The sequence below is a fragment of the Oncorhynchus mykiss genome, chromosome 2 (genome assembly GCF_057628025.1).
Source record: "Oncorhynchus mykiss isolate SJ-2025 chromosome 2, ASM5762802v1, whole genome shotgun sequence".
Lineage (NCBI taxonomy): Eukaryota > Metazoa > Chordata > Actinopteri > Salmoniformes > Salmonidae > Oncorhynchus > Oncorhynchus mykiss.
The window spans coordinates 69,234,115-69,257,464 of NC_143023.1; the positions used below are offsets into that span (position 1 = coordinate 69,234,115).

Below are 23,350 nucleotides of genomic sequence, written 5' to 3' on the forward strand. Positions count from 1 at the left end.
TATATTTCCCATATCATCTGGAGACAGAAACATAAACCTTTTACCTTATCTTAAGTAGACAATTGCAAATGATTAAATCCTTCCAATTGAAAAGAAATACAAATTAGTTACGAATTGAACTTTAATTAAATGTTGACTCTTCACACGGGACAATTTCACTGAACAACAAAAGGGAATATTTGTATTTATTTAATTTGACCTTTATTTAACTAGGCAAGTCAGAACAAATTCTTATTTTCAATGACGGCCTGTTAGAAGGTTGTCTTCCTCTCAGGCTTCCATGTCTTCTCCCTGGACCTCCTCAATGTCCACCCCTTGAACATCAGACTGAGGCCTCATCGTCACTGTCACTGTCCAACCTCTTTGAGGATGGCTCATCGTCAGGCGCAAAAAGCCTATAATTTGCCCGTTTGGCCACCAATTGTTCCCATCTTGTATTGGTCAGAAATTGTTAAATTGTTTGCTGTAGGCTACTTTTTACTAGTTAACAACAAATCATGTATGTCATATAAAATATATTCACCCAATAGCATCTCATTAGTGTACAAGATCTTGAGAATCAGCTGTACATGTGATGTAAGTGAGCACTGTGCATGCAGAGGGTTGCAATTCCATTGAATTGAGAATAGTTTAACCAAAATATGCCACAAGACCTAGAATTGCCTCATGTGTTTCCCACAAAAAAAAGGTTCACTTTTATAAGCTAACCCTTTTGATGAATTTAAGCAAAATTCCCCAAATTCCAGTGCTTAAGAATTCCAGAAATGTACCAGAAAGTTTCTGAACCTTTGCAACCCTACCAGTCACTTTAATAATGTTTACATACTTCTTTTTTTTATCTTATATGTACAGTTTAAGTCTGAAGTTTACATACACCTTAGCCAAATACATTTAAACTCAGTTTTTCACAATTCCTGACATTTAAAAATTCCCTGTCTTAGGTCAGTTAGGATCACCACTTTATTTTAAGAATGTGAAATGTCAGTAATATTAGAGAATGATTTATTTCAGCTTTTATTTCTTTCATCACATTCCCAGTGGGCCAGGAATTTACATACACTCAATTAGTATTTGGTAGCAATGCCTTTAAATTGTTTAACTTGGGTCAAATGTTTCAGGTAGCCTTCCACAAGCTTCCCACAATAAGTTGGGTGAATTTTGGCCCATTCCTCCTGACAGAGCTGGTGTAAATGAGTCAGGATTGTAGGACTCCTTGCTCGCACAACATTTTTCAGTTCTGCCCACAAATTTCTATAGGATTGAGGTCAGGGCTTTGTGATGGCCACTACAATACCTTGACTTTGTTGTCCTTGAGCCATTTTGCCACAACTTTGGAAATACGCTTAGGGTCATTGTCCATTTGGAAGACCCATTTGCGAACAAGCTTTAACTTTCTGACTGATGTCTTGAGATGTTGCTTCAATATATCCACATAATTTTCCTCCCTCATGAAGACATCTATTTTGTGAAGTGCACCATTCCCTCCTGCAGCAAAGCACTCCCACAACATGATGCTGCCAACCCCGTGCTTCATGGTTGGAATGGTGTTCTTCGGCTTGCAAGCCTCCCCCTTTTTCCTCCAAACATAACCGTGGTCATGATGGCCAAAGAGTTCTATTTTTATTTCATCAGACCAGAGGATCTTTGTCCCCATGTGCAGTTTCAAACTGTAGTCTGGCTTTTTTATGCGGGTTTTGGAGCAGTGGCTTCTTTCTTGCTGAGCGTCCTTTAAGGTTATGTCGACATAGGACTTGTTTTACTGTGGATATACAGTGGGGCAAAAAAGTATTTAGTCAATTGTGCCAGTTCTCCCACTTAAAAATATGAGAGAGGCCTGTAATTTTCATCATAGGTACACTTCAACTATGACAGACAAAACGAGATAAAAAATTCCAGAAAATCACATTGTAGGATTTTTAATGAATTTATTTGCTAATTATTGCCCCACTGTAGATACTTTTGTACCCGTTTCCTTCAGCATCCTCACAAGGTCCTTTGCTGTTGTTCTGGGATTGATTTCCACTTTTCGCACCAAAGTACGTTCATCTCTAGGAGACAGAACGCGTCTCCTTCCTGAGCAGTTTGACGGCTGTGTGGTCCCATGGTCTCTATAACAGTCACAGATCAAGAGAACACTGGACAGGGTTTGAAACCCACTAATATGCCATGTATCTATTTTGGTTCTGAACAGATCACATCAATGGGTAATTCCATAATATGAAACCAGTGAAAGTATGGTTGTTTCTGACCTCTGATTACTTTGACAATGGCCACAAATATTTGTCCATTTTTTTTGTGTGTTTTTTTCCAAATCACTAGACATGAGTCTGAGGGCTTAGAGCCCAAATTCGTGTGACAGACGGTGGTAAGCAATAACTATCTTTATCCGCAATTTGGAATACCATCATTCCTACAAAAAATGTTCTGAGAAATTAGCCCTATTCACATTTGACCTATTTCAACTCTAAATATATTAACATGTGGTAGTTCTGAATCTTATTAATGCTCTATTTAATGAATTTTTTATCAGTTGAGGCAGAGCAATTAATCCAATTCTGATGCTAGCAAAATTCCTCTGTTGGAGGATTAAGAATCAGAAGGGAAAATCAGGAATCCTCCAACCAGGATTTCTGGAAAGTTTACAACCCTACATCGCCCCCAATTTGAATCAAATAGGCCGAAGATAATTAAAATTAAAGGATGTTGAGTTAACTTTTGTGAATGCATTTAAACAACAAACTCAGCATTGCAGGCAGTGGGTTTGATATAGGCTACAGAACGATGAGTAGAGATTTGGACACTATACACTTGTCAGACATCTTTCCCTAGACAGAAAACATTTCTAATCCTCCCACCAGCAAGAGACTGCAATGATCCTCCAACAGAATCCATCAGCCTTTTGCTTATTAGCATAAAAATCATTACACAGTAAACCTCAGCTGTGACATTAACAGAACCAGATATGAATCCGCCAGTTTGACTAAAAGCATAATCTAAAAACCATTAATTACCATCACCTGCCTGGCTGCCCTTGACTCTGAAAAACACAAAAGTGAAGGTCCTGACATACAACAGGACAGATGTGGATGAAAAAGTAGCCCAAAGCTCAAACAGCCCCACAATCGTAAAGAGAGTGTGAATACCTGGATGTCAGTGTCCTTCACTGGCTCTAGAGGTTCAAAGGTGGTGGCAGCACTCAGGCTCTCCAGACGCTGGGAGATGTGGAAGATGTCCAGGCCTCTGGACCCAAGGAGGATGGACCTACAGGGAACAGAGGAAACAGCAAATTCCATTTGTTTAGTAGACTATCCTCTAGAGCCTCCCATACTCAGGCGAACCGAGGTCCGGTTGGGCTTCGACCATATAAACACACATAAGACATGGAAAGATTTGTAGAATTGCAGGAAAGTATCTTAAAACTGCTGCATTTTCTCTCCGGCAAAAAGAGGGGTGTGAACAGTTTGGGGTCGCATTGGTTGCGAGGGTGGGGTTCGTTACTATGCCGAGAAATCAATTTCTATCTGAACCTTCGCCACCTAGGACATTTGTGTGACTGGACCTCCTCAAATAGCACTTGAGGACCCCTGCTCTAGAGGGCATGAAGTAAGTTGAATGCAATGCAGAACATAACACAGAGCTACACATCTCTAACATAAGATAGCTCCCATAAACTTGATGTCCCAGAGTACAAATACAGATGACAATGTAAGATGAAACATCTGCCCACTATCTCACACAATAGTGACAAGATCACGTAATTGCAAGCAGCCTATAAGCAGTCATATGTATTGTCATCTGAATAATAGCCAGTCATAATGATGAGCTTTGTGCAGGTAACATCAAAATCTTACTACCCTCAGACTCCTTCATGACAGGGGAAATCATAAAATAATAAAAAAGAGACGTTTATTAGAAAAGGACCCCACTTCAAATCTGATTTGAAATAATATCACAGACTATGAAGATCATCTCTACAATGAGTATGTTTACATGCACATAATTGGATATTAAACTGATTATGGCATCAGTCATGTAAACGCCTTACTCTGCTTATCTTAAACAGTCGTACGGTAATAATCAAAGTAAGCATAAGCCGATTTAAAACATCTGATTTTCTGCACAATCTTTCAGAATTATTAGGACATGATAACAGTTTAATCGGCGTTCCAGTGGTGTATTTGATCTGCACATGTGCCAGCACCAGGCAGCGCAGGCTTCCTCTTATGCACAAGTGAAGTGAGTTCGGAAAAACTGAAAGTATGCATCTTAGAAATAGTAAACATACAAATTTTATATGTCCAAACTCAGAATCAAATAGTCTTCACAAAATAACAAGTCCCATTAGTAGCCTGATTTCAGATGTGTCCATATAAACAGGATTATTAGAGAAATTGTGCTTCTTGCAAAGCATGTAAACTTTTAAACAAACTATTATATTAACCTGACTATGCACAATCATTATTGTGTGCATGTAACAGTGCTCAATAAGAAAATATCAGTGACTGATACCCAAGAGAGAACTTACGCTTTCACATCAGCAGCGTCTTGTGATGTTCGAGTTAAGGTGCGGGAGCGTAGCCTCTCTCCAGCCTGCTGGATCTCCTGAAGGTTCCTCTCAACATGAGGAAGCTCAGACACGGCCTCAGTCTCTGCTGCAAGCTGCTCTGCCTGCTGCAGGAGTTCTCCAAAGCCCTCCGCTTCCATGGCAACCACTGGGAGTCAAGAGACAGGATGGCTGGATTAAAACAAATATAACTATACTGGGTTAAATGGCATGCAGTCTTCATGACTCTAACCTAACTATTAAAAATACTACCTAGTCAAACCATTACTCTGTTCCAGCTGGCTGATAGGAGTTATTAGATCGGTACAGTTTGGCATAGCACAGAGAACAATGAGAAAAGATTTTAAATAGACAATATGGCTGCCTACACATTGTTGGATGACTTCATGGAGCAATGTTTTGTTTTTTAACTTTATTGACAGAGCGTTTTCTAAAACATTTGTTGTCTTCTTCGAAGTTGGGAATTGAGGAAGTAGGCTATTGCCAAGTTAAGGTTGGTCGAAAATTCTCTATAATACACCAACAAGTACCTAACCTGTAAGTAAGGCTGAGTTAGCCTGTAACAATCTGACTGCTAGCTATCCTAATCCTTGCTGGAAACATGTCATTTAAACAAATCATTGACTGTCTGCTGTTTAGGCCTAATGACTGATTCCAGATATCAATCATTCCAGATACCACAAAACATTCTTGATTAAAACTTTTTTTTAAATAAAAATAAAGGCTGTATGTAATGTTAGTGTATGTAATTATGTTCTCCAGACCAGGACTGATCACTGGACTGGTTCTATATAAATCAGTGTTTATTAATATGTCACGGGCCACACCATGTACAAACTAATCTTACCCTTTTCCCCAGTCGTCAGAAAATCGAACCCAACGCGCGCATGCCCCCTTAGCACGATTAGCTATTAGGCTAGCTTGCTATCGTGGTGAGCCTCCGAATAGATTTTGATATGACTGTCTACAAAAACTTAAATACGAATTACACATTTTATGCCATCAACATTTTAAAATAAGTCATTCATTTAGCTAACGTTAGACAGGTACAAAGGAAAGCACGTTAGCAAACTGGCTAGTGTCATGCTTGGCAAGGACAGACCGCGTACTGATGAATGGTGCTAGTATCAGCTAGCAGGATAACTACAATAACTAGTATCATTCCTTGCTAGTTATAACGCGTATTAGCTGGGCAACTTACAAGATGCCTAGATAGCAAATGATCCTTTCCCTTGTTCCACAACTAATAGTTATAACAGTTATTTTGCGCTTATCTCATTTTTTCCCCCCGTCGTACATACATTTTACCCCGGCACTTCTGAGGTCTACGATGATTGGATGATGTCTCGTTTTCCAAAACGACATTGCGCTTTTTACTTGTGGGCAGCTCTCTGCCGCCACCTGCTGCGCCGGAGTGTAATGGAGGTGGTAGATCGAGAAGTCTCGCAACCTTGTGCCTATATCGTCATCATGAAGGAGTGGGATCTCAGCCTCCAACCCAACCCCCCTTTTGGTTGAGTCTGCCTCATCCTCATTAGGGATGGAGACAAAATTATCATGTATTGCAATTGTCATTTTTCAATCCCTTCATGTGCTGGCATAACCGACTTGCCTAGTTCAATAAAGGTTAAATAAATTAATACAATATGCCTTTTTTTATAAAGTGTGACAGGCCTGCTATGCCTAATTGGTAACTAAACATCCAAAAAGTAAACACTCCTCAACCTAATCTACTATTAAATCACTCATCTCAAAGCAGTGTTGACATGCAGGTTGAACTGTGTTAGAACAGTTTATTCACGTGTCACTCCCTTACAATGCGTGCGCATCATTTGTGATGTTGGCCAACCCATCTATACATAAACAAAAAAGTAGTGGAAAAAGGACAATTAGGCACTTAAACTTCAGACCTGTGTGTAGTATTTAGATTTGCATTGAAGATTAGATACCAGCAGGTAGCAGACACTTGGTCAAGGACAGGTAATAAGATCTTAGATTTGCAGGAACCACTGAGTCAGGACTGTGTGACCTTCACATTGTCCCCACAATTACTCTGCAACAGCCTACTTGAGTCCCCAACAGCAATTGGTTCCCGTGTGTCTCCCATCCAAATACTTACAAGCCTATTCTAGCCTTCATTGTTAGGGAGACACAGTATAGCATATTGTGGATACGTTTACTCAGGCCATTTAACATTAAAGAAAAGGGTTGTCTGAGGTGGCTGTCCATCCTGGTCTCAGACACAACTTGGTATGATATGTAACTTAACCTAAGAGGGTAACCAGAATCACAGACAACTAGCATTTTAACTTGATAGCATGTTAGCTAACCCCTTCCCAAACCTAACTAGCTAAATATTAACCACAAACTGCTTGGAGTAACTCTGGATTGTAACTTGTCATGGTCAAAACAGTGAGACAGTAGCTAAGATAGTGAGAAGTCTGTCCATAAAGCACTGCTCTACCTGATCACTAACAAGGCAGGTCCTACTGGCCCTAGTTGTCACAGCTGGACTACTGTTCAGTCGTGTGGTCAGGTGCCACAAAGACTTAAGAAAATTACAATTTGCTCAGAACAGGGCGGCATGTCAATCGTTCATGGGTCAAAGTGAGAGGTTGACAAGCTGAATGCTCCGAGCTCTGTATAAAACTACCAGCACACAGCTCGGACACCCATGCACACCACAAGACATGCTAAAAGGTCCTCAATCCCAAAGACTATGGGAGGTCAGATTGCAAAGTAATAATTCACCTTACGGCACAGCAGGTAATGTGAAGACATGCTAGCACACACTGTTTAGTGTTAAACATTTTGTACGTGTTACGCCATATACGGTTCTCTGATTTTAGAGCCTTAGTGTTCGGACCCCAAGAACAGCTAATGGGGATCTGTTAAGAATTCAATTTCGTATTTAGACAAATTGCCAGTACAAAAATTAAATGGGAACTGATGGTTAACTAAGCGAATCGCCCACTTTTAATTTGGGAGGGAATCAAACATGTAGACACCAGAAGGTGACTAAACATTGTTGTTACCCACCCCCAGTAACCCAAATGAAAGTCAAACTTGAAGTTTAATGGAATTTATTTTCTTACATTTAACAGACAAAGTACTAAGTCTAGGCTCAAGATGGTACAACCAATTTCGTAGGGAATGACTGCATTGTCACGGTAATGCACCAGGCCTCACTGACAACAGCTGGTATCGCAGGTCTTGCCCTTGCACACACAGCCTGAAGCACATTTACTGCAGTCGGAAGGACAGCAGGGGCAGCAACCTGATGGGACAAAAACAATTGATTAGTGATGACCAACGACAAGACTATTACACAACCTATTAATAAGGCTCTTGGATGACTTGTCAACTTGTCTCCCCAGTTTTGGTCAACTTAATTAAAGCCTTCCGAGTCCTCTTGAAGAGCCTAATTAGGCTACCAGGTGTTCATAACTAAGTGGGAAGATGGTATTGACCAGTTGGTCAATATCATCTTTGAACCATGCTTTGAACTCATTGAGAGAAACAGTTTCTAATGGCCAACAGTGTCAACCATATTGCTGGTAAACATGTGTTAAATGATATTGTTTTTCATAAAAGTTGTGCAGTTGAATTTCTGCCGAAATTGCAGTTATCAAATCATTTCCTTAGGTGAAGCCAGCATGAGAGAGAAATCGGCGCAGTTGGGGGGGTTTAAGTGGATTTCTCTCCAGCTGTATGTGGTAAATTACCTTCCCACTTGATTATCACATAGGGTGCCCAGCCCGTCCTCCATTTAACGTGCCACCAGTCACCATTGAGAAGAGATTGGTTAAATATACCTACATGGGCAATCTGAAGTGGTATTTAGAATGCAAAACCCCAAAAAATAAATTTAAAAACTTACTTTTCTTACAACTGGTGCATGCGCAGTTTGAGCACTTGCAGGATCCACCGCAGTTGCAAGAGCCAGCTACAAATAGACAGTTGCGTTAATAGATAATCAAAATGACAGGTAGTTGGTTTTCGAATAAATAGGCCTACATTCTGATTATATTAATCAATATACATGAAAACTTACTTTTAGAGCATTCACAAGGATCCATTTTTCAGTTTTTGATCGCGCTTCTTTAGTCAAATGAAGTATTTCAGCTTAATTTCACTGTTGAGTTGTAAGCTTTAAATTTCACTTTGGCGAAGCACCGTTTTTATAGCGTCAGGGACAGACGGGTGCCGTGTGCAAAACAGTCTCGCGTTCAGACGATCAGGGTTTGCACCCGGGTTATTTCATTATACTGCGCGAAAATAATCAAGGAAGAGTTTCCTATTGTTTCCAAATTCCATAGTCTGTTACATAAACCTGATTACCACGTTGATCATCGATTAATTAAGGCTACACCTATATTTATTTAACTATACAAACATTTATTGGGATCTTTTTTGTTTTTAGGAATGCCTTCAATAACCCCCAGGGTCTGGAGTGTTGTAATCAATCAAGCCATTATATTGTTATTTTACAGCCACGATCTAATTGTAATGTTCAAATTCATGATGATTTAAATTGTTATATACTATAATCTAATCTGGACATAGGCCTATAGATTAGAATGCGAAAAATTAATAGAATTATATTACTTGTTGGGAAGAATTTGAATAGGCCTAGTGTTTATGGAAATATATATTAAAACGACGATTTACAAATCACTACATTGTTGACTGTTTTTCGGTTGGACAGTCATCGTTACCGTGCACAGTGCACACGGTACGCAAATTATTAAACGGTTCAGTTGTCACTTTTTCGGGAGTGGTGTTGTCATTGGTGCTGTGTTGAGAGCTTCCAGTCCCGTGCTTCCTTTATCTGCACACGAGCTGTGCTTATGAGCAACAGTCGAATGTGAATGAATCACTTTGCGCATGTCGACTGAGTGTTAGTATTTTTCTAGAATATCTTGCCTGAGTAAATGAGCTGTGTCATACCACAAACATTGTGCTACGTAATAAGAATAGTCACCGCCAGCAGCCAGACCTACAATTAATTACAAATGAACAGTTAAGAAAACAAAAACAATGATGCATTCAGAACTATTCTACATGCCTTTCATAAATACTTTCATATTTCATCATATATATAAAACAAATTTACCCTAATAAGAATCATGATCAATACAGAAATATATTCTAAACTCCATGAACGATGATGACTTCAAAGCACTTATTTGGTACTGTGGAATAATGTGTTCGCGACAAAGTAACTTGAGCAGCTTTGAGTGACAAGTGAAGTCATTTGCAATATATATATATTTTAATAACTGCCTTTGCATGGTTATAGCTAGCTAGCTAACCTAGAAACATTGACAGTTGAAGATCGAGGACTTCGGTAAAATATCGTCTCGCTTTATCAAATGGGCTAACTATATGAAATGCTTTGTATGTTCTGTCGGCATATCTAATGTATTGTTGCATATGGAAATGGGGGAATAAATATACCTAGCTGTAGTAAGTAGTGAACGTTGTTATCTGTGATGAGTTACAATCGCTGACTGTCTTGTGGATGTGTTCATTTGGGAAAGATAATTACTGAAATGTTGCACTCTATTATTAACAATATTTTAATTAGTCATAGCTATGCCATCTATCTAGGTATCTGTTTATCTTTGTTGGCTCTTTTGGAAGACTAGGAGGAGCCAATGCAATGAACATGGAACGCCGGGACACCCAGCGGGCGCCTGGAGTAAGCCGTTTCAAAATCAAATGTTATTTGTCACATGTGCCGAGTACAACAGATGTAGTAGACCTTACCGTGAAATGTTGACTTACAAGCCCTTAACCAACAATTCAGTTCAAGAAATATAGTTAAGAAAATATTTACAAAAATAAACTAAAATAAAAAGTAACACAATAACAATAAAGAGGCTATGTACAATTCAGGTCAAGAAATATAGTTAAGAAAATATTTACGAAATAAACTAAAGTAAAAAATAAAAAGTAGCACAATAACAATAAAGAGGCTATGTAGGGGGTACTAGTACCTAGTCAATGTGCAAGGGTACAGGTTAGTCGATGTAATTTGTACATGTAGGTAGGGGTAAAGTGACTATGCATAGATAGTCAACAGTGAGTAGCAGCAGTGTAAAAACAATTATGAGGGTAGTTTGCAAGTGGATGCAACATGCATGTGTAACGGATGTGAAACGGCTAGCTAGTTAGCGGTGGTGCGCGCTAAATAGCGTTTCAATCGGTGACGTCACCGGGTATGGGCGAGGGGACGGTCTAAAGTTATACTGTTATACATGCATCTCCAGCAGTGATGATTAGATTTCATACTCATCTCAGAACAAGCATCCAGTAGAACAAACTCACAATATGTACTGTGATTGGTTATTTTCGTTTTAGTATTGTGTCACCATTTTGGTGTCTACAGTGCCTTCGCAAATAATTCAGACCCCTTGACTTTTTCCACATTTTATTAGGTTACAGCCTTATTCTAAAATAGATTCAATTGTTTTTTCATCCTCAATCTACACACAATACCTCATAATGACAAGGCAAAAACAGGTTTTTGAAAGTTTAGCTAATTTATACAAATTTAAAAACAGAAATATCACATTTACATTAATATTCAAACCCTTTACTCAGTACATTGTTGAAGCACCTTTGGCAGCGATTGCAGCCTTGAGTCTTCTTGGGTATGACGCTACAAGCTTGGCACACCTGTATTTGGGGAGTTTCTCCCATTCTTCTCTGCAGATCCTCTCAAGGTCTGTCAGGTTGGATGGGGAGTGTTGCTGCACAGCTATTTTTAGGTCTCTCCAGAGATGTCCGATCGGGTTTAAGTCCGGGTTCTGGCAGGGCCACTCAAGGACATTCAGAGACTTGTCCTGAAGTTGTCTTGGCTGTGTGCTTAGGGTCGTTGTCCTGTTGGAAGGTGAACCTTCACCCCAGTCTGAGGTCCTGAGCACTCTGGAGCAGGTTTTCATCAAGGATCTCTCTGTACTTTGCTCTGTTCATCTTTGCCTCAATCCTGACTGGTCTCCCAGTTCCTGCCGCTGAAAACATCCCCACGGCGTGATGCTACCACCACCATGCTTCACCATAGGGATGGTGCCAGGTTCCCTCCAGACGCGATGCTTGGCATTCAGGCCAAAGAGTTCAATCTTGGTTTCATCAGACAAGATCATCTTGTTTCTCATGGTCTGAGGGTGTTTAGGTGCCTTTTGGCAAACTCCAAGTGGGCTGTCATGTGCTTTTTTACTGAGGAGTGGCTTCCATCTAGCCACTCTAGCACAAAGGTCTGATTGGTGGAGTGCTGCAGAGAGGGTTGTCTTTCTGTAAGTTTCTGCCATCTCCACAGAGGAACTCTGGAGCTCTGTCAGAGTGACCATCAGGTTCTTGGTCACCTCCCTGACCAAGGCACTTCTCCCACGATTGCTCAGTTTGGCCGGGCGGTCAGCTCTAAGAACAGTCTTGGTGGTTCCAAACTTCTTCCATTTAAGAATGATTTTTGGTACCCTTCTCCAGATCTGTGCCTCGATACAATCCTGTCTCGGGGCTCTACTGACAATTCCTTCACCCTCATGGCTTGGTTTTTTGTTCTGACATGCACTGTCAACTGTGAGACCTTATATAGACAGGTGTGTGCCTTTCCAAATCATGTCATATAAATTGAATTTACAACAGGTGGACTCCAATCAAGTTGTGGAAACAACTCGATTCTCATTGCAAAGGGTCTGAATACTTATCTAAATGAGGTATTTCAGTTGTTTTTTTTAATACATTTTCGTTATCGGCTATTGTGTGTAGATGGCTGAGGATTAAAAAAAATCTATTCTAGAATAAGGCTGTAACATAACAAAATTTGGAAAAAGTCAAGGGGCCTGAATACTTCCCGAAGGCACTCACCCTCAAGATGAACCATAAAATAAACCCTTGCATGGTTACAATGGGCAAGTTTAAAGGGATCCACCCATGCCTCACTGCAGTCACACAATCAGGGAATGTATGGCCTCGCCCAGTTGCCTTTGGTAGTTTCCATTTACATATATGCATGAAGCTTGATGCATCGTAATATAGCACTCCAGCTCAAGTAATTCAATCTTCTCTCTTCTATCAGGTGTTCATCCATAACCCTCACATGCGTGGCCAGTGGCAGGCAGCCTACCATCTGAGCCAGAGTGCCCAGGACTCCGACATCTCTTTGCTCAACATCAACCAGGCATTGAGCTGCTTGACAGCTGGTACTCGACAACCCAACACCACTGGAGACACGCTCCTCGTGGGCACCCAGACAAACCTGGCCTATGATGTACACGAAATTGCTGACATCTTCAACAGAGAGGTGAGCCAAGAACTGAACAGGAAGCAATGATACAACATAATCATGCTTCTGTTGTAGTAGTAATACATAATAATACAGTTTTGCAAATAATGATGCTATTTCCTTTCCTCTAGGTGACAGATGGGGACAATGCCATCGCTTTAGGGAAATTGGCGAACATTAAGTCCCCCCTCACCATCATCGGAGGAAACTGTGCCTTACAAGGATTTGACTGTGAGGGGAACGACCAGTTCTGGACAGTATGGATTGTGTTCCTCTTAATCATATGAACTGTTGTCTAACATTGAAATAGGAATAGTTTTACCACAATTGAGGAAATTATGTTTGTTTGTTTGTCTGGGTTCCTTTTCAGGACACGGGGGATAATGTCCGGTCATTGGTTCTCTGTGTTTTTACTGGCAATTGAAAAAATGAGGTGACATTTTATTTAGCAGAAGTTTTATCCAAAGATGAAAGCAAGTACTTTGCAATGTACAGCTAGACGACTTTAAATGTTGTTATTACATAAATATACGAGATCCTAAAATGGGTAATATACTGTGTATATTTTATTTTGTCTGGTCTTTGCAGCTTCTTGTCAGATCAGAGGACTTTGACATTAGGGTATACAGATGCACAATTGAGTGCATCCTGTCGGGCTGTATGACCGCCTGGTACAGCAACTGCACCACCCACAACCGCAAAGCTTTCCAGTGGGTGGTGTGGTATGCCCAACGCATTACCGGGGGAAAACTTCCTGCCCTCCTGGACACCTACAGCACCCGATGCCATAGGAAGGCCAAAAAGATCATCATGGACATCAACCACCCGAGCCACTGCCTGTTCACCCCGCATTTATCCAGAAGGCGAGGTCAGTACAGGTGCATCAAAGATGGGACTGAGAGACTAAAAAACATCTATCTCAAGGCCATCAGACTGCTAAACAGCCATTACTAGCACATCAGAGGCAGATGCCTATAGACATAGATTAGGAATCACTGGCCACTTTTAGAAATGGATCAGTAGCCACTGTAATAAAGTTCTGTGTCTAGCATTACTCATCTCATATGTATAAACTGCACTCCACACTGTTCTACAGTATCTTAGTCACTTTTAAATTGTGTTAAAATATTGCATCATCCATTTCATATGTACATACTGTATTGTATTTTATACTACACCACTGACTGTTAAACAGCCATCTCCAGCATATCAGAGGCTGCTGCCTATAGACATAGATTAGGAATCACAGGCCACTTTAATGAAATGAAACACTATCACTTTAATAATGTTAGATATTACTTGTTAGATATTACTCCACTGTCGGAGCTAGAAGCACAAGCATTTCTCTACACCCGCAATAACTATCTGCTAAACACGTGTGACCAATAAATTAGATTTTGATTAAAGAAGATGAACTTGTGAAAATTAGGTATAGCTCATATTACATACCCATTCTGCAGCTATTTGATGTTTTAAAACTTTTAAAAATCTTGCTGTGTATAGTACAGAAAATGTCAGCAAAGAGAGGATGTGTGCTGATTGTTCTCTCTTTGTATCTTTCAGAAGGTTACCTCCCTCTGTCATAAGCATGGCAGCAGGTTTGCTTATGCACTTGCCAATGGAACAGTTGGTGTTTATGACCACACTGCCCACTACTGGATAATCAAGGTACTGCATGTTTTGAATGGGTGGAATATTAGTTTTCCTTCTTAATGCATCCCTGTCACTTTACACAAAATGTATTGAATTTGAACCAGCATTATGTTTAAAGATCTGCCTCTTTCCCTCTGCAGTCTAAGAACCATGCAATGAGCATCCATGTATCTGACCTTAATGCTGACGGTGTTGTAGAACTCATCAAGGGCTGGTCCAATGGAAAGGTAAACCACCTTGATGTGTCAGTCAACAATCAATTTAGGGCAATTGAGAAGACCTATTTGTTAAAATGAGTACAGAACCAATCAAAGAGAGTCTTCAAAGTCCTCTAATCCTTCACTTTGTCACATTGTCTAGGACTGGTTGACACTTGGCACCAGCCTTTCCTCCAAGTGTAAGGAATGTTGTAAGGCCCCTTGAAGAAGTCATCTTTGATGTCATCTTCAAAGACAGCTTCTCGTCCTCTGTGGCTGGAGTGGTGGAGAGGGACTATCGCATGGATGGACAGATCCAGCTAATCTGTACCTCTGTGGAGGGAGAAGGTAAAGACATGAGTAACACTACTACTACTTCGAATAGGCCTAGTTTATTTGTGTGTATTCTCTCAGAATTTGTCTTTGATATCCAATGTGTTGTATGCTTGTTGTCAGTGCGTGGCTACCTGCCTGCCAGTAAGGAGATGAAGGGGAACCTGATGGACTCCAGTGTTGAGCAGGATCTGATCCGAGAGCTGAGCCAACTCAGGCAGAACCTGCTACTGGAACTATGCAACTATAAGGAGAATGCCAAGGTTTCTAAGAACTAGGGCTGACCCCATTTAGTCCACTGGTTGATAGGCTGTTGGTCAACCGAGATTTTGTTAGTCGAGCTGTGGCAAATATATTTTTAAAATGTAAGATTTTGTTAGTCGAGCTGTGGCAAATATATTTTTAAAATGTATGGCACACGAGACACCTGTCTGATTCACGCCTTTCTGGGCAGACTAATCCATTGCGGAGGCCTCAGGAAGGGTACACTGGTATCACCAGTAGTACATTTAGCCTACTATTCATTTCCATAATTTCTCATCTACATTGTTTGTTTAATTACGGGAATTTCTGTTGTCATTGTAGGAGTGGAAATGTTGTCTGCAGAGCGCCCAACGTAGGCTACACTTGTGAGAAAAAGGTTTGTGTTTATTTAATTACATTTATGAGTTGTCAATGTATTAATTTTCTTGTTTGGAGCGCTCCTGTTAATCCTGAGTAAAGACACACGCCAGATTACACATAGAAGTAGGCCTAGGATACCTGGCCTGCGCGCAAATGTAGGCCTATGTGCCCATTTGGGGATCTGATACTATTTATGATAGTCTTAACTCACCATTACTGTGGAGCTTCTCAAAGTCACTTTTTTTCCGCCTCAAACTGCAAGTAAATTAAGTGTGTTTTTTACATCCATTGAGAAGGACAATCGTTCCTCAACGTATCCTATTAGAAACATCTTTCCAGCTCTCTCCCTTTCCATAACTACTCGGCATGAAAGGGGAAAACATGTCCTGCTCTAATCCAGTGAAAACATCATTAAATATGCCTACCTGATTAATTCTTATCCATTACGCAAATAGCCTACAGCTGTGTCTGTCCGTAGCTCACTGGAGCAGGAAACTCTGAGGGCCCAGAATATTTTATACAATGCTGCAAGTTTGCTCACCTCATGCTGGATCAAGTTAATAGTTGACACAATGTGTCAAGTTCCTTGCAGACAGGCCATGCGTAGCCAATGTGATTCATAGGATATTTATTTTTATCAGGATATCTTCTACCTCCGGGCTGCAATGTTTTTATTTGTTGGCTTTATGTAGGCTACTTCTACATATTGGCAATAGAAGTTACTTTTAGATTTGCATCATTTTCATAGAATTTTGATTAACCACATGATATTGATTTACTATAAACAAAATGAAACTGTTCTGGTTAGGCGATATTGATCTCTGGCTCCCTCTTTAGTCATTTTATGTCTTCATTTTTAATTGCATTGCTTTAAGCATCAGACAGGCTCAGTAGTCTATATATAGTTGATTTTATTCAAACATAGGGTGTGTCTATATATACAGTGGGGCAAAAAAGTATTTAGTCAGCCACCAATTGTGCAAGTTCTCCCACTTAAAAAGACAAGAGAGGCCTGTAATTTTCATCATAGGTACACTTCAACTATGACAGACAAAATGAGAAAAAAATTCCAGAAAATCACATTGTAGGATTTTTTATGAATTTATTTGCAAATTATGGTGGAAAATAAGTATTTGGTCAATAACAAAAGTTTATCTCAATACTTTGTTATATACCCTTTGTTGGCAATGACAGAGGTCAAACGTTTTCTGTAAGTCTGTAAGGTTTTCACACACTGTTGCTGGTATTTTGGCCTATTCCTCCATGCAGATCTCCTCTAGAGCAGTGATGTTTTGGGGCTGTTGCTGGACAACACAGACTTTCAACTCCCTCCAAAGATTTTCTATGGGGTTGAGATCTGGAGACTGGCTAGGCCCCTCCAGGACCTTGAAATGCTTCTTACAAAGCCACTCCTTCGTTGCCCGGGAGGTGTGTTTGGGATCATTGTCATGCTGAAAGACCCAGCCACGTTTCATCTTCAATGCCCTTGCTGATGGAATGACGTTTTCACTCAAAATCTCACGATACTTGGCCCCATTCATTCTTTCCTTTACACGGATCAGTCGTCCTGGTCCCTTTGCAGAAAAACAGCCCCAAAGCATGATGTTTCCACCCCCATGCTTCACAGTAGGTATGGTGTTCTTTGGATGCAACTCAGCATTCTTTGTCCTCCTAACACGACGAGTTGAGTTTTTACCAAAAAGTTATATTTTGGTTTCATCTGACCATATGACATTCTCCCAATCTTCTTCTGGATCATCCAAATGCTCTCTAGCAAACTTCAGACGGGCCTGGACATGTACTGGCTTAAGCAGGGGGACACGTCTGGCACTGCAGGATTTAAGTCCCTGGCGGCGTAGTGTGTTACTGATGGTAGGCTTTGTTACTTTGGTCCCAGCTCTCTGTAGGTCATTCACTAGGTCCCCCCGTGTGGTTCTGGGATTTTTGCTCACAGTTCTAGTGATCATTTTGACACCACGGGGTGAAATCTTGCGTGGAGCCCCAGATCGAGGGAAATTATCAGTGGTCTTGTATGTCTTCCATATCCTAATAATTGCTCCCACAGTGGATTTCTTCAAACCAAGCTGCTTACCTATTGCAGATTCAGTCTTCCCAGCCTGGTGCAGGTCTGTTTGTCAGTGTCTGCCCTACTAAGAACAGACACTGACAAACACTTTCACACAATCAACTATGAGGATAAAGCTACAACCAAACACACGTTGACATTTATATATACACACTGAAACTCTCTGAAGTAACTAATATTAGAGGATAATGCTAAAGCCCACATGTACAATCAAACACCCACACCTCAGACAAACATTCCCTGACCTATCAGTTACTCTGAGGAGAACATGGATCCTCCCACTCTATGTACAAACATACACTTGCATAGTGTTTGTACCTTAGTGTAAAGGACTGTGTGTCTTGTGTAGCAGGCTGTCCCAGGGACTTCAGAAGGTGATACCCAGATGGGGGTGATACCAGCCAATACCCAGCTCTAGACTGCCCTCTGTCAGAGCTGCCACGGAGTCCCAGAGGGCACACAGAGCTCAGCATCTCCACGCCCAATGGTAAACACCATCACCCCAAACAGATACCCTCCCTACTAACCACCAACACATTCATGCACTGTCATCAAAACACAGTAAGCAGCTCACTTACACAGTCCTAAAACCACACAGAAACTCACCATGCTGACCAAACTTCAGCCTGTCCCACATTGAACCCAATCACTCTCTCCACTCACCATCCTATAATCCAGAATGTGCAGCCTCATGTGGCTTGCTGTGGTAACTGAGTGGGCTGAGTACTGTCCTCTTGGATTTCCCCCTACAGAGACCATCATTAGAGCCGTGCTGATTTTCGCTGAGGGAATTTTCGAGAGTGAAAGTCATGTGGTACACCCCAGTGCCCAGAATTGGTCTGGTTGTATCCGTGTTCCCATCATTCCTCCTTGTGGATTTACACATCAAAGTTTTTGTTTGCGGCAAGAGCAGGTACACATATTTTAATTATGAAAGAGACAGCTGAGTCCTTTGCATAGATGTGTTAGTGAAGTGATTTGCCAGTGAAATTCACACTTTTAAACAACCAATCATTGATTTTGACAATCGATTACTTTCCGACTTTGTAAGTTTAGCAGTACTTTAGCTCTGTCTAATGACAACAATAAATCATTTTGTAATTTGAATGTGCTTATTCTTTCTCTTCCCTTTCCTCCAGCGTTCAGTTCCACGTCTTTAAGAATATGCGTCAGCTGCGTCAGCTGCCTGGCTTCTCCATGTATGATCTTAATGTTGATCCTGAGGTATCTCAACCTACTGGGAAAGTCACCTTCGCCAGGCCACAGAGAGTAAGCACATTCATTCTTTGTATTTCACTCTCTGTTACTCTAACTTACACACACACTTCCATGTGCTGTCACGCTCCTCTTCAGACTCGTCCAAGCCCCTCTGGCATTCTGCTTCATAGTAATGTTAACTGTTATTACAGAACATCTGTATTCTCGTCTTTAGGTCGTCATGTGGCTGAACCAGATCATCCTTCTACCGGAGGGCATTGATACCCCAGTTGTGACGTTCAACTTTCTGCGCCATGGGCAGAGGTATGTCTACATGTGTTAACACACATCTTCATGCACAGGAGATCTGTAGTATTTCAAAATGGCCCCTTCAGTGGTTCTTTGCTTTCCAATCAGATCACACTAATCACACACGACATAGACCTACAGGCAGAGGCAGACTTCCCCACGTACTTTGGGAAGCTGCGGACCACCATGACTGAGGTGAACAAACCTGTTCCCACACTACCCACCTCAACCTTCACACCAATGGCATTTCTCTCGTTAACAACCTCACAACATCTTTGTTATCGCATTATTTTTGTGTAGTGTGCCTAACATTTCTATGTTCTCTTTCAGTCGACTCGGTTTGACGTCTCACTATGGGACACACCCTCTTTTACGGGTCATTGGTTGAAGCCTTATTCAATCAAACCTAACAGGCCAATCAGAGCTTTGTGGGTGTATGCCGCTCGTGTCTATATAAAACCCTGCACTGCTCTGGTTTCCTATTTCTTTGCATCGTCACAAGTCTATTTGGGTACTAGCTCACTAAGCAGTGTTCTTCAGAAAACTAGCTCTCAACTTAACTTTTCTTTCCTGGTGGGTTACCACCCCACCATGGAGCATTGGGTGGCTTATTTTCTATTTTCAGGGAGTTTCTGAAATCTTAAGGTTAACTTTACAGAGTGAAGATACCTTAGTTAGCTTGTTAGCAGAACTTTTTGTCATTGGCTAGCTACAGTACATCTGTTGCCTGGCCTTGTTAGCTAGCTAGCTCCACTGCTTTAGCATCCCGCTAATTGCAGGTTCCCACAAATTTAAGCTACTTATACCTGGGGTCTCTACTCTCTGTCGGATTCCACAGTTCGGAGCTAGCTAGCTGAACCTTTGAATGTCTTGGCTGTGTAGTGTGCTAACGGTTCCACTGGTGTTTTAGCTAGAATCCTTTGGGCTAATCCCCCATTCGGTTTGTTTGGCTAGCACGAGCGGTGCTGTTTCTTCAGTGTGTTACCCCACCATTGAAGCACCATCCCTTTTTACCTTCCCCTGTGAATGATAGCCCAGCCGTTCGTTCTACCTCGAGTTATTTGGTTTACACACCGAGTCGGCACTTGGTATCTCATGCGATGGCTCGGTTAGCTGGCTATCATCACTCAGGTGAAGATTGCGGGCATTACAATTGCGGGCATCTGTCCGGGACAGATTCCCATCCACTCTGTAATACTTGCCTAGGCGTCAAACACGCCATGGAGGCTCTCGTCAACCCCACTAGTTGTGTGCATTGCGCTCAAATAGGCTCCGGTGGCCTACGACTTAGAGCCAAGTTCATGGACAGTATTGCCCAGGCCTCGTCCTTGCTCGAAGACGACTCTGTTGACAATGAAGTCCCTGAGGAGGGAGAAGCTACCGCCTCCGTCTGAGGCGGACCTTAATTCTGATGAATCCGGAAGTGAGGACGACAGCATGTCTTTTGCCGCTTCAGGCAGCGGCCTCTCTAACCAGGACATGGATTACGCCCCTGAATAATTTCTCCCCTCTGCTCAGTTTGTGCTACCCAGCCAGACTGCAGAGGTAGGACAAGATTCAAGAACTGACCTCCCCTTCTTCGAGGCAATCAGATGCACTGCAACCAAACTTGATGTTGAGTATTCAACGCCTCCCACACCTTCCAAGAAGACTAGGATGGATGGAATCTCTTAGAGTAATTCTACATCTGTCCGACAGCGTGTACCAGCCTTCCTAAACTGTCTGGCGTTGTTGGAGTCTTCCTGGGTGTGCCACTCAAGTCACCTTCTCCTGTGACTGGCTACCCCTACTTGGATATGCACAGCATGGAGTCGTCGGGATCGCTCAGCCCGCCTCCCGTGGAGCCATCCCTGGATAAGCTCCTCTTCCTCTGCCCCCAAGCTCGCTCATCCCAATGACCGCTTCACCGCGTCCGTGCATGAGAGGATCTGCCGATCTGCATCTCAGGTGGGGCACTCCGTGAACACTGCTGCCCTCCTCTCCATTTACATGGCAGTACAGAGTGCGCAATCTCTGTCTGGTCTCCAAGCCACTTTCCTCATCATGGGATTTGGAAATGGTTCTGGATGAACTTACAGGCAATCACTTTGAATCCCTGGAGACAGTGGATCTTAAGACTCTGTCATATAAGACAGCCCAGTTGCTCGCCTTGGCTATGGCCAAGTGTGTTAGCGACCTTCATGTGTTCTCGGTTCTTCTTTCATGCACTCAGTTTCACCCCCGACTACTCCAAGGCTATACATCCTTACGCCCGGTTCATTTCTAAGGTAATTCCCATGACTTACAGTAGTCAAGCCGGTGACCTTTTTCCCTTCCACCCTCCGCTGTTCTCTTCTCCAAAGCAGCGGCGCCTTAAGTGCGTGCACTGCGCATCTACTGAACATGGACAGCACTAGGCCATTCCGGAGTTGTGACCAACTTTTTATTTGCTTTTCCACCCCTGATCAAACAATGCCTCACCCATTGGGTAGTGGAGGCTATCGCCAAGGTGTATAGTTGTCTGGGATTGCAGTCTCCCCTGGGTGTCCGCGCACATTTCACTTGAGGAATTGCCACGTCATGGGCACTGTATAGAGGCATCTCCGTCTTGGAGATTTGTGCGGCTAGTTAGGCTTCCTCTCACACCTTTGTGAGGTTCTATTGCGTGGACGTTACTGCGACCTCCCTGACGCACAGAGTCCTTGGACTGGAGCTGAGTAGGATGGATCAGGTACATTACCAAGTACCACAACAGGCTTCTCAGGAAAGGTACTATCGGCAATCGGGGAGCTTTGCAAGTGTCCCATAGTGAAATGTCCAACCGAGTCGACTGAAAGAACTTTGGGTTATGGTATGTAACCCGGGTTCTCTGAAGGAGATCTCACCAGATTGCCCCTCTTGCACGATTTGTGTAAGAGGTAGTTCTTAGAATGAGGAAACACACGGGGCATACACCCATAAAGCTCTGATTTGTCTGTTAGGCATGATTGGTTTCAACCAATGACCCACAAAAGAGGGCGCGTCCCACAGTGAGATGTCTTCCTCATCTCCTTCAGAGAAACGGGGTTACAAACCGTTACGCAAAGTTACCTATTGTTTGAACAGGTAGATAACTATCACTCTGTCCACCAAATGCTGATGGAGGCCATTGCAGATCATTCTAATCACATCCGTAACATGCTGGAGGGACAAGTTAGTGAAGCCACAACATACCCTGATGAAGACAGCTTGGCTGTCGAATTTTTGCATCTGAGCTCCTAGAGTGTGCGGCTCTCTTTTATTTTCAAGTGAAGCCACAACAACCACCATGATTTCTCTGCTTGGCTTTTCTTTTCATCCCTTCATCTTTTTGCATGACAGGAGGAACATGAAGAAGCTCTACATTGAGCTCTATGACCTGAAGAGAGATCTGATCAATGAGTACAAGATCGGATCCAACAATCACAATGCTCTTAAGTCTGTCAACCAAGCCCATTCAGAGGACAGGGAGACTGAGAGGTGAGTAGGGGTTGACAGGGTGATCAGTAGGGGATAGCAATTGTAGAGGTTTGAATGTGTTTTGAAGAGTTCATGTCTTTCCTAACCTCTACTACTATTTGTCTCTCTCAGTGGGTAAGCCGAAGAATCAGGTTATCACAGCCTGCCGGGACGCTATCAAAAACAACAATGTCAATGCCCTGTTCAAGATCATGAGAGCAGGCACAGCCTCTTCCTGATGGTACCCCCTGTGTGAGAGGGGGGAGCCAGTCCGGGGGGAGCCAGGAGAGGAGGATTTATAAGTGTGAAGAAAGTCTAGTTCACTAGTGGCAAGGCCTGAAGAAAAGCACCCCAAGATGTCATATTGGTCAGCAGTGATGTTTTAGAAGAGTCAGTGGGTGGGAGTAACTGTCATGTTGTAAATGTGGTTTTCTAGCCAAATAAATCTATACTCCTTTAATGTTAAATGGGACCAGCATAGTGTGATACACGTTTACATTTTGTAGGTTGTAAATAGACAGGGAACTTTGTGTGTGCAGAAAATGTAACTCTAAATGAAATGGTCTTTTAACTTAATATGTCTGTTTTTTGTTTTCATTGTAGTATTTTCATTCAAGTCTTGTTGGTTGAATGAATGTCTT

At 42.0% G+C, this 23,350-nt stretch overlaps 2 protein-coding genes and 1 pseudogene across 8 annotated transcripts in view; 1 reads left to right on the plus strand and 2 right to left on the minus strand.

The window, feature by feature from the left end:
• nup93 (nucleoporin 93) overlaps positions 1 to 5,990 on the minus strand; it is a 32,563-nt gene extending 26,573 nt beyond the window's left edge. For 2 of the 6 annotated variants that reach the window (XM_021570122.3, XM_021570113.3), the window contains exons 1-3: positions 5,866 to 5,990; positions 4,526 to 4,712; positions 3,144 to 3,261 (exon numbers count right to left, since the gene is read on the minus strand). In XM_021570122.3, coding sequence (XP_021425797.2) covers positions 3,144 to 3,261; positions 4,526 to 4,712; positions 5,866 to 5,929 — 369 coding nt within the window. In that variant the 5' untranslated portion in view covers positions 5,930 to 5,990. Of the gene's footprint in view, positions 1 to 3,143; positions 3,262 to 4,525; positions 4,713 to 5,411 lie in introns of all 6 variants that reach the window. The other 4 variants (XM_090206118.1, XM_021570137.3, XM_090206113.1 and 1 more) reach the window with 3 other exon arrangements.
• Positions 5,991 to 7,630: 1,640 nt separating this feature from the next.
• Positions 7,631 to 10,183, minus strand: mt2 (metallothionein 2). The gene is made up of 3 exons (XM_090206159.1): positions 8,619 to 10,183; positions 8,445 to 8,510; positions 7,631 to 7,841 (listed from the first exon to the last, which is right to left on the minus strand). Exons 1-3 carry the CDS (start codon positions 8,641 to 8,643, stop codon positions 7,750 to 7,752), a joined length of 183 nt encoding a protein of 60 aa, XP_090062285.1. The 5' UTR covers positions 8,644 to 10,183; the 3' UTR covers positions 7,631 to 7,749.
• A 2,419-nt stretch (positions 10,184 to 12,602) lies between these two features.
• On the plus strand, positions 12,603 to 23,285 carry LOC110494820 (BBSome complex member BBS2-like; annotated as a pseudogene). The gene is made up of 16 exons (XR_016490502.1): positions 12,603 to 12,872; positions 12,986 to 13,111; positions 13,225 to 13,287; positions 13,443 to 13,475; positions 14,249 to 14,283; positions 14,358 to 14,367; positions 14,418 to 14,522; positions 14,648 to 14,751; positions 14,922 to 15,052; positions 15,161 to 15,300; positions 18,100 to 18,234; positions 18,500 to 18,660; positions 18,887 to 19,016; positions 19,180 to 19,268; positions 22,593 to 22,730; positions 22,842 to 23,285. The product of XR_016490502.1 is annotated as a BBSome complex member BBS2-like (transcript).
• Positions 23,286 to 23,350: the final 65 nt, after the last annotated feature.